Here is a 10,302-nt window from a genome sequence, read left to right as displayed (position 1 = left end):
TGCATTTATTAATTTTTTTATTTCTTTCATAAAAGAGCAGTTTTCAGATAATGTACTCACTCCCTTGTCATCCAAGATGCTCAGTTAAGAAATTAAGATTTTGTTTAAACACACTGGATGGAAACGGTTTATTTGCAAATATTTTATGCAATAAAAAGTGAATGGAAACCCTTTCAATAATACGACTTTCGTCTCTGTAGATAAACTCATGCATCTAACAATAAAACAAGAGGCATTTCTACTAACAGAGAAAGTGAAGTTACAGACAGAGTATCTAACATTACTGAGCGCTTCAACATACTTGTGATTCACAGAGATACTGTGCATCCTTATCCATGATATATGCCTCCGAAGTGTGTGCGCTCACACTTTACTGATGGACGTATCTATCGTTTTATATCAAGAACAGCAAAACTGACTGGGTTTCATATCTCTCTCTGTGTGTGTGTGTGTGTGTGTGTGTGTGTAGAGTCTGAAGCGCAGTCTGGAGCAGGCTCGTGTTGAAGTGTCACAGGAAGATGATAAAGCTCTCCAGCTCCTCCATGACATCAGAGAACAGAGCAACAAACTCCAGGAGATCAAGGAGCAGGTGAACAAACGCCTCACTTTAGTCAACAACACTAGTCACTAAACTTGATGCTTATTGGCTGATTATTAGTGCTTATGACGCACATGATGATGCGTAACCCTTATCCCAACCTAATACTCAAACATAACTTCTACAGTAATTCACCTTCAGTTAAAAGTTAGGAGTTTATTGAAGAGAAACTAATCTGAAGTAAAAGTTTTTTTTTTTTTAAAGAAGTAAATTCCGCTTATTTAGGCTGCATTTATTTGATCAAAAATGAAGTATAAATTGTTAAATATTATTGTAATTTAATATAGCAGTCTTCTGTGTGGTTTTCTGCTAAAGTGTATTTTATTTCTGTGATGCTCCGCTGTATTTTCAGCATCATTCCTTCATGATCTTCAGAAATCACTGATTTACTGCTCAAGAAACATTTCTGATTATTATCTTGCTGCTCAATATTTTATTTTTCAGGATCCACAGATGAAAAGTGTTTATCTGAAATAAAAATATAAGTGTTTTTACTGCCACTTTTGATTAGTTTCAAGCGTCCTTGGTAAATAAAAGTATTAATTTATCACTAAATAGTATGGTTTTATATTTTATACAGTGTTTTTGAAGAGACCTTTAGAGATTAGATTCAACTTCATTGTCGTTATGCAGAGAGAAGTACAGAGCTAATGAAATGCAGTTAGCATCTAACCAGAAGTGCAAGAGTATAGTGTTTTATACACATAAAAGTGCAGAGTAAGTGAAGTTTCTCAAAAATATTTGGGCCAAAATTTAAGATTTATCTATTTGAAATGCATATAACATGTCCATTTATGTCAATCCATTCATTTATGTGTGACTGAAAAAAAAGTTTTTAGTTTTAAAAAGTTTGTTTGTTTTAAAACCGTGTAATCTTAATGCAATTCAGAAACATAAATCTTACATTTAAATTAAATATTTTCAGTGTGGTGGTTTAATGCATTCTGGAGACTCTCGTGCTGTTAGATATTTCATGGACACAGTAAATCACCGAAGACTGGCGTGTAATAGTCATATTTTTCATTAGGGATCACTTTAAATGAGTTGATGACTGATTGTGAATCTTCTGAACAATCATCTATATCATTATTGGCAACTAGAACATCATTTATCTCTTAAATGTTTTTAATTGGGTCCAAACTAAGATGCTTCTTTTGGTTGAACTGAAACATTGTGAATAAATATATATAAATCATTTAAAAAAAACATGGTAATAAAACTGAAATAAAATATATATAAAAAAAGAGTAAAATAAAAATGTAATAAATTATAATACAATTTTATAATAAAATGTAGCTAAGATAAAAATTAACTAAAAATATAAAACTAAAAGTAAATGATTTAAAAAACTATATTAGTGTATAAATAATGCTAAAATAACTCTAAAATAACTGCTCATGTCATGATGAGGTTATTATTTTACCTAAAACTATTAAAAACATATCGTTAATTGAAATAAAGTGAAAGTAAATTAAATATTAATATTCGATGAGGGAAAAAAATAGAAATGTTGGTAAGTTTAAAATAAAACAATTTATAAAAAAGAAAAAATAACTTAAAAATTTAAAAAAGGTAATCAATGATTTTAATAAAAAATAATATAGAAATAATTTTAAAATAACCAGGGTTATTGTTGTTTCATAAAACTATTAAAATAGGTTATTAATTAAAATTAAATGAGGTAAAATGAATTACATTTAGAAAAAAAAACTTTAATAAATAGATAAAAATAAGAAAACAAGCTAGAAATGTTGGCAAGAAACTTAAATAATAATACAATTAAATAATAAATGTAATAAAATGTATAAAATGAGCTGTAAAGATAAATATAAAAATGAATTAATATTTTGAATAAAACATTTTAATAATAAAAAAATACATAAATTGTATTCATGTGTAGTGATATTTCTGAGACACTGATATGGTTTTATTTGTAGTGATTTTGTGTGATTCAAATGAAGTTTGCATGAAGTGCATGTTCTGTGAGTTACTGAGATCATGTGTTTTATGAATCTGACTTCAGCATACGGGCGTGTGTGTGTGTGTGTGTGTGTGTGTGTGTGTCAGGAGTACCACGCTCAGCTGGAGGAGATGCAGGTGACCATCAGGCAGCTGGAGGAGGATCTGTCTGCCGCTCGCCGCCGGAGCGACCTGTACGAGACCGAGCTGAGAGAGTCACGACAGACCAGCGAAGAGCTCAGGAGGAAAGCAGCCGAATACCAGCAGAGGATCCAGAAGGTGTGTGTGTGTGTGTGTGTGAACAGTTATGATAATACACTTACACCAGCAGGCAAAGGTTTGAGCACATCTGCTCGCTCTTTATTCTGACTAGTTTCCACTTGTTAGAATAAAAGTGCATTGATGAAAACACTTAAATAACAAAATATGTCTCTGGGGTGTATTTGTAGCAATAGCCAAAAATACATTGCATGGATCAAAATTATAGTTTTTTCTTTTATGCCAAAAATCAGTAGGATATTAAGTAAAGATTATGTTTCTTTAAGATATTTAGTAAGTTTCCAACCGTAATTATATCAAAACAAAATTTTTGAGTAATATGCATGGCTAAGATTTCATTTTAAACAACTTTAAAGATTATTTTCTCAATATTTAGACTTTTCTGCACCCTCCGATTCCAGATTTCCAAATATTTTCCTCCTAACAAACCATTCATCAATGGAAAGATGATTTATTCAGCTTTCAGATGATGTCGAAATCATAATTTTGACCTTTTATGGCTGTTTTTGTGCTCCAGGCTCATGTGTAAACAAACATATTATTATATAAATCCTTTGATGTGATTCTGATATTTTGGTTGTGTTCAGGCGAAGGAGCAGGGGAAAGCAGATGTGGAGGAGCTGCTCTCTAAACTTGAGAAGGTACTGATCACTCAGTGACTGAGATGAAAGATGTGAAATCTGTTTGTGTTCCTGCAAATGAAGAATTGAGCAGAGAGCGCTCAGACTCAATGATTCATCCAGCTAAACGTCCTCTTCTCTGGGATGCTCCTTCATCTCTGATAGAGAGCGTCACTGTAAGATCATACAGGTGCGCCGTTATTATTGTTAATAAACCACCGCTGCTCCCAGCGTGATGCAAAACTGGGAAATATCAGAGATGTGTGTAATATCTGGGCCTGCAAAACCAGAGAATGTAATCTAAAGAAGTCCTGGACATTTCTGGAGTGAGTTTAAATCCTTGTTTGATTTACTCAGACGTGTGTGTGTGTGTGTGTGTGTGTGTGTGTGTGTGTCAGTCATCCTCGATATGCTCTTCATGCTGTGAAATCTCTTGCTGGTCAAGTAGCTTCATTTTGAGAGGACACTTCTTCATGAATAAATGCTTTTAATAAATCTATTAAAACTAAGCAGTCAAACACCATGTTTTATTGACACGTTGCTGTGCCAAATATTGTATATTTTCAAAGCTTCAACATATTTGTTGAAGAACCCTTTTTGCGATGTTTTTTTTTCCAGAGCTGTATGAACTATAGATTCACAAAAACTATAATAATATTGAGAAAACAATAGTTAGTTATGTCGAGATAATGAGAAAACAAACTTTCGTTATGTCGAGATAATGAGAAAATTAAGTTGTTATAACGATAAAACAAACTTTAGTTATGTCGAGATAACGAGAAAACAAACTTTAGTTATGTCTAGATAAAGAGAAAATTAAGTCGTTATAACAAGAAAACAAACTTTAGTTAGGTCGAGATAACGAGAAAATTAAGTCGTTATAACGTGAAAACAAACTTTAGTTATGTCGAGATAACGAGAAAACAAACTTTGAACTATAGATTCACAAAAAACTATAATAATATTGAGAAAATAATATTTAGTTATTTCGAGATAACGAGAAAACAAACTTTCGTTATGTCGCGATAATGAGAAAATTAAGTCATTATAATGAGAAAACAAACTTTCGTTATGTCGAGATAATGAGAAAATTAAGTCGTTATAAGGAGAAAACAAACTTTAGTTATGTCGAGATAACGAGAAAAAAACTTTCGTTATGTCGAGATAACAAGAAAATTAAGTCGTTATAACGAGAAAACAAACTTTAGTTATGTCTAGATAAAGAGAAAATTAAGTCGTTATAACGAGAAAACAAACTTTAGTTATGTCGAGATAACGAGAAAACAAACTTTCGTTATGTCGAGATAATGAGAAAATTAAGTCGTTATAACGTGAAAACAAACTTTAGTTATGTCGAGATAAAGAGACAATTAAGTCGTTATAACAAGAAAACAAACTTTCGCTATGTCGAGAGAATGAGAAAATTAAGTCGTTATAACAAGAAACAAACTTTAGTTATGTCTAGATAAAGAGAAAATTAAGTCGTTATAACGAGAAAACAAACTTTAGTTAGGTCGAGATAACGAGAAAATTAAGTCGTTATAACGTGAAAACAAACTTTAGTTATGCCGAGATAACGAGAAAACAAACTTTCGTTATGTCGAGATAATGAGAAAATTAAGTCGTTATAACATGAAAACAAACTTTAGTTATGTCGAGATAAAGAGAAAATTAAGTCGTTATAACATGAAAACAAACTTTAGTTATGCCAAAATAACGAGAAAACAAACTTTCGTTATGTCGAGATAATGAGAAAATTAAGTCGTTATAACGTGAAAACAAACTTTAGTTATGCCGAGATAACGAGAAAACAAACTTTCGTTATGTCGAGATAACGAAAAAATTAAGTCGTTATAATGTGAAAACAAACTTTAGTTATGCCGAGATAACGAGAAAACAAACTTTCGTTATGTCGAGATAAAGAGAAAATTAAGTCGTTATAATGAGAAAACAAACTTTCGTTATGTCGAGATAACGTGAAAACAAACTTTCGTTATGTCGAGATAATGAGAAAATTAAGTTGTTATAACGAGAAAACAAACTTTAGTTAAGTCGAGATAATGAGAAAATTAAGTTATTATAACGAGAAAACAACTTTCGTTATGTCGAGATGATGAGAAAACAAGACGGAAAAAAATGATAATGCATGGCCGCTTAGAACTTCCGTATAAATGTGTGATTGCTCTCTTGATGTTTGTATTTGAGCATCCTTCGGTCAGTACTCGGTGATGTCTCTCTGAGCAGTAATTACACTCTCCTCACAGTGACATGATGAACTTCTGTGTTACAGACAAACGCCGAGCAGCAGCTGAAGATCCAGGAGCTGCAGGATAAACTCTCAAAGGTGCTGTGTTTGCTCCCCTACTCTAGAGGATCTAAAGGTCACAACAAATTCTCACTTTGAGCTCTGCGTGTGTTTGACCTTTGACCCTGCAGGCGGTGAAGGCGAGCACAGAAGCCACGGAGCTGCTGCAGAACATCCGTCAGGCCAAAGAGCGTCTGGAGCGAGAGCTGGAGCGTCTGCGCAGCAAATCTGACCCCAGCGACACACTGCGCAGACGCCTGCGAGAGACCGAGGTGCTGACATCACTCCGACGCAGGCCACTGGTGCATTGTGGGATTGACAGAAGAGAGAGTCTATTGTACACTGCTATCAGCTAATAGACGAGTGAAACACATCTGCATCTATGTTCACACCATTACAATATTAAATTAACTTTATAGTTTTCCATTACTGTAAAATGCCTGAATAATTAGTAATTATTAATAATTATTATTAAAATTAATAATTATTAATTTTTTAAAAACATAGTCATATAGTTCTCAATAATGATTTTTATTATATTTCACTAGTTAACTACAGTATTTGAATTGGTTTATCATAAAAAACTAAAATGTATATGCTTTTTATTTATTACTTTCAATGGATTGTCTATCGTTTTATGTTTTTGAAAGAAGTCTCTTCTGCTCATCAAGGCTGCATTTATTTGATCAAAATGCATTTAAAAAAAAAATATTATTCTAATGTAAAACATCTGTTTTCTGTGTGAATCTGTGTTAAAGTGTAATTAATTTCTGTGATGCTCCGCTGTATTTTCAGCATCATTCCTCCAGTCTTCAGTGTCACATGATCTTCAGAAATCATGAAAATATGATGATTTACTGCTAGAGAAACATTTAAAAAAAAAGTTAAAAAGAATAGCTTTATTTAAAAATAGAAATCTTTTCTAACATTATAAATGTCTTTACAGTCATTTTTGATCAATTTAATGCATCCTTAATTAATAAAAGTGTTAATTTCTTTAAAAAAAATTATACTTTGGAATCAGTATTGTATATATTACAGCAAATGATGTGTTTTACTTTAATCAATATTTGAATTACAGTAATGGAATTTGGTTGGAATGTGTTTAATCGTCTTTAAATTCTCGCAATGCAATTAGCATTTTTTTTATTATTATGTAATTATATATATATATATATATATATATATATATATATATATATATATATATATATATATATATATATATATATATATTTTTTTTTTTTTTTTTTAGTAATTATTTTGGTGTGTGATATGAAGTTGACGGGTTTGGTGTCTGTGTTCAGGAGGGCAGGAAGACTCTGGAGAACCAAGTGAAGCGTCTGGAGATGGTGGAGCGTCGAGAGAACAAACTGAAGGATGACATCCAGACCAAATCCCAACAGATCCAACAGATGGCTGAGAAGATACTGGTGAGAGAGACGGATCAGGCTAGCAAAGATTAAAGCACTAACACGCCTCCTTCACCAGCTGACCTCTAACACACACACACACACACAGAGGCCTCTTGTTAACGTCTGTATTTGCATCGTCATCCCAGGTTTCCTACAGATTAGCTCATTACAGAACACACACACACACACTAACAGGATGTTCCATCTGCTGCCACACACACACACACACACACACACACACACACACACTCTCTCCTCTGCACGTCTCAGTGAGGAGAACACACACCTTCATTCTGTCTCGTCGACCAGCACACAACTTCTCAAAGCGAGTTCATTTCTTCACCTGCTGATGGGATTTTGCTGCTGGAAAGTGTTTGGATCTGCTTGTTTCCTGACTGTGTGAGTGTGTGTGTGTGTGTGTGTTCAGGAGCTGGAGGAAAACTTGCGGGACACTCAGGCTACAGCTCAGAGGATGGAAGCCCATCTGGAACACAAAGAGCGACTCTATGAAGACAAGATCAAGGTAGAGTTGAGCACAGACGCTCGTAATAATGAGACTGAAGCACTTTTCTGTTGTGTTTATTGATTGGGACTTTTTTGGGTATATTAGTTTTTTTTTTTTTTATGCATTTATTTTTAAATAAATTATTTTCAGGACACTCATCAGTAAACTTGTTAAAAATGTTAACGACCATTAATAAACAATTTCAATTTAAGGAACTTTTCTGTCTCTTAAAATGACTTTGAATAAATAAAAAATAAAAAATAAAATCATTTTTATTTAGATACTAACCTTTTTTTTTAAAGAAATGAATGGTTTTATTCATTAAGGACACATTGAATTGATCAAAAGTGACAGTAAAGAAATTTATAATGTTACATAATATTTATATTTCTAATAAATGCTGTAAAATAAAATGTATCATTTCTGAAGATCATGTGACACTGAAGACTGGAGGAATGATGCTGAAAATACAGCGGAGCATCACAGAAATAAATTACATTTGAACACAGATTCACACAGAAAACAGATGATTTAAATTCTAATAATATTTCTGAATTTTTACAGTAATTTAATCATATAAATACAATCTTGTTGAGCAGAAGAGACTCCAGACTTTTGAATAATATTGTATAGATAATATCAATAATCAAATGTATTGTTCCTTTAATAACCATTTCTCATATTTCTTAAATAAATAGTCTGCAAATCAAAATGCTTTGCACTTTTTACTAGACAAACACATTTTCAGTGTATACAGTGTTTGTGAGACTAATATTCAAATCAAAGTTGATCAAGCAAGCATCTTTTCCATCACTTCCCAGCAGCTGAACATACCTGCTGATCTGTTACATGATGATTATCGTGTGTGTGTGTGTGTGTGTGTGTGTGTGTGTGCTGCAGGTTCTGGAGGCTCAGATGAAAGCAGATCTGGTTGATAAAGACTGTCTGGAGCACAAACGAGCTCAACATGAAGAAGAGGCGCGAGAGAAATGCAAACTCATCAGTGAACAGAAAGCTGTGAGTAATTTCTCGTCTTTATCTCAAATCACACTCCGACTCCTGAAGTGTGTCCGTGTGTGTGTGTGTGTGTCTGTGTGTGTGTGTGTGCGCGTGTGTGTGTGTGTCTGTGTGTGTATGTGTGTGTGCGTGTATGTGTATGTGTGTGTGTCTCAGGTTTAGTGGTGTTCGCTAGAGATCCAGCAGAACGACTTTAGCGATTTTAAGCTACTTTAAAATGTAAGCCCTCAGGATATACTTAAATATACAAAAATATATATATATATAAAAAAAAAAAAAAACGCATCAAGTTAGCCTCATTCTTATTATGCAGAAATCTTATTACTCAAGGTATTTGTACATCATGGTAGTATTAGTTTTAAACATGCTGATTTAAAAATTATATTATGTGAATGATGCATATTGTATTATGATAATTAGATTTTGGGGTGAAGTGGGACCTGAGAATGTTTTGTTAGATTCACTCTAATAATTTTCAAGCCTTTCTGCCCTTGATCCAGTTCAGTTGTTAGACTTGATCTTTTGGCTGATTGCAGACTCACAATGTTTCATATTTACAGTAACACTAGTGTACACTATTTCATTTGTGTTCTTAGCTCTTGGATCTTGACTAATAGATCTGAGTAAATCTGCGTCCTGATGCTGGGTGTTTTGTGTGTTTCTCTTGACAGACCATCAAGGCCATGGACAATAAGATGAAGAGTCTGGAGCAGCGGATCACTGAACTCTCTGAAGCCAATAAACTGGCAGCCAACAGCAGCATTTACACCCAGAAAAACATGTAAGAGTCTGAAACACGACCGGTGTTTGCTGGAGGAACACTCTCTCCACTAGAGAAACTTCATCTCTGGTGAAGCTTGTTAAACAACCTGAAGGGTAATTAGTAGAAAAACATGTGACTGGTTATTTGAATAAGTTTAGATTCATTTCATCAACTATAGTTCACCAAACATTTAAATTTGTTCATTAACTACTCTCCCTCATGTCGTTCCAAACCCGTAATACCTTCGTTTATCTTGAGAGCACAATTAAGATATTTTTGATGAAATCCGAGAGCTCTCTGATCCTGCATAGACCGCAAAAGAGAACAAAAATATTAGATGTATTCAACAATTTCTTCTCTTCCTTGTTGTGGTGCTGATTTAAGTCTTAGTCCTGGTATTAGATGTACTTTTTAGTTATCATTATTTAACCTCGTCCTGTTTTCTTTTAAAATGTCTGAGCATTTTAGTCAATGAAAATTTTTCGTCACATTTCCGTCATGCTGTATAATAGCTAAACTGAAAAAAAACAGAGCACAAATCAATACAATGTGGTAAAGACAAACAAAAAATATTTTAAAAGTGTTCCTGTCACTCAAGTGGTAGAGCATTGCGTAATCAAGCTTGTGGTTTGATTCCCTGGGAACACAAATTAGGTAAAAACTGTTAGCCTGAATGCACTGTAAGTAGCTTTGGGTAAAAGCTACTGCTAAATGCATAAATGTAATTTAATTTAACAGTACATTTCCTAATAGTAGTTCTGAATAATAATGCAATTATGTTTCTCTATTAAAACATCAGAGGTTGAGTTAGTGCATTTATTCAGCAAACACAATCACTAGT

At 33.1% G+C, this 10,302-nt stretch overlaps 1 protein-coding gene across 1 annotated transcript in view; it reads left to right on the top strand.

The window, feature by feature from the left end:
• Positions 1–10,302, top strand: part of LOC113070868 (citron Rho-interacting kinase-like) — a 45,163-nt gene that overhangs the window by 779 nt on the left and 34,082 nt on the right. Inside the window, exons 3-11 of the mRNA XM_026244262.1 lie at positions 470–589; positions 2,666–2,836; positions 3,424–3,477; positions 5,747–5,800; positions 5,893–6,033; positions 7,069–7,194; positions 7,604–7,699; positions 8,582–8,698; positions 9,370–9,479. Of these exons, the coding sequence (XP_026100047.1) occupies positions 470–589; positions 2,666–2,836; positions 3,424–3,477; positions 5,747–5,800; positions 5,893–6,033; positions 7,069–7,194; positions 7,604–7,699; positions 8,582–8,698; positions 9,370–9,479 (989 nt within the window). The remainder of the gene's footprint in view (positions 1–469; positions 590–2,665; positions 2,837–3,423; positions 3,478–5,746; positions 5,801–5,892; positions 6,034–7,068; positions 7,195–7,603; positions 7,700–8,581; positions 8,699–9,369; positions 9,480–10,302) is intronic.

This window comes from Carassius auratus, chromosome 5 (genome assembly GCF_003368295.1).
Source record: "Carassius auratus strain Wakin chromosome 5, ASM336829v1, whole genome shotgun sequence".
NCBI classification, from domain to species: Eukaryota; Metazoa; Chordata; class Actinopteri; order Cypriniformes; family Cyprinidae; genus Carassius; species Carassius auratus.
This window is presented reverse-complemented; position numbering and strand designations above follow the sequence as displayed.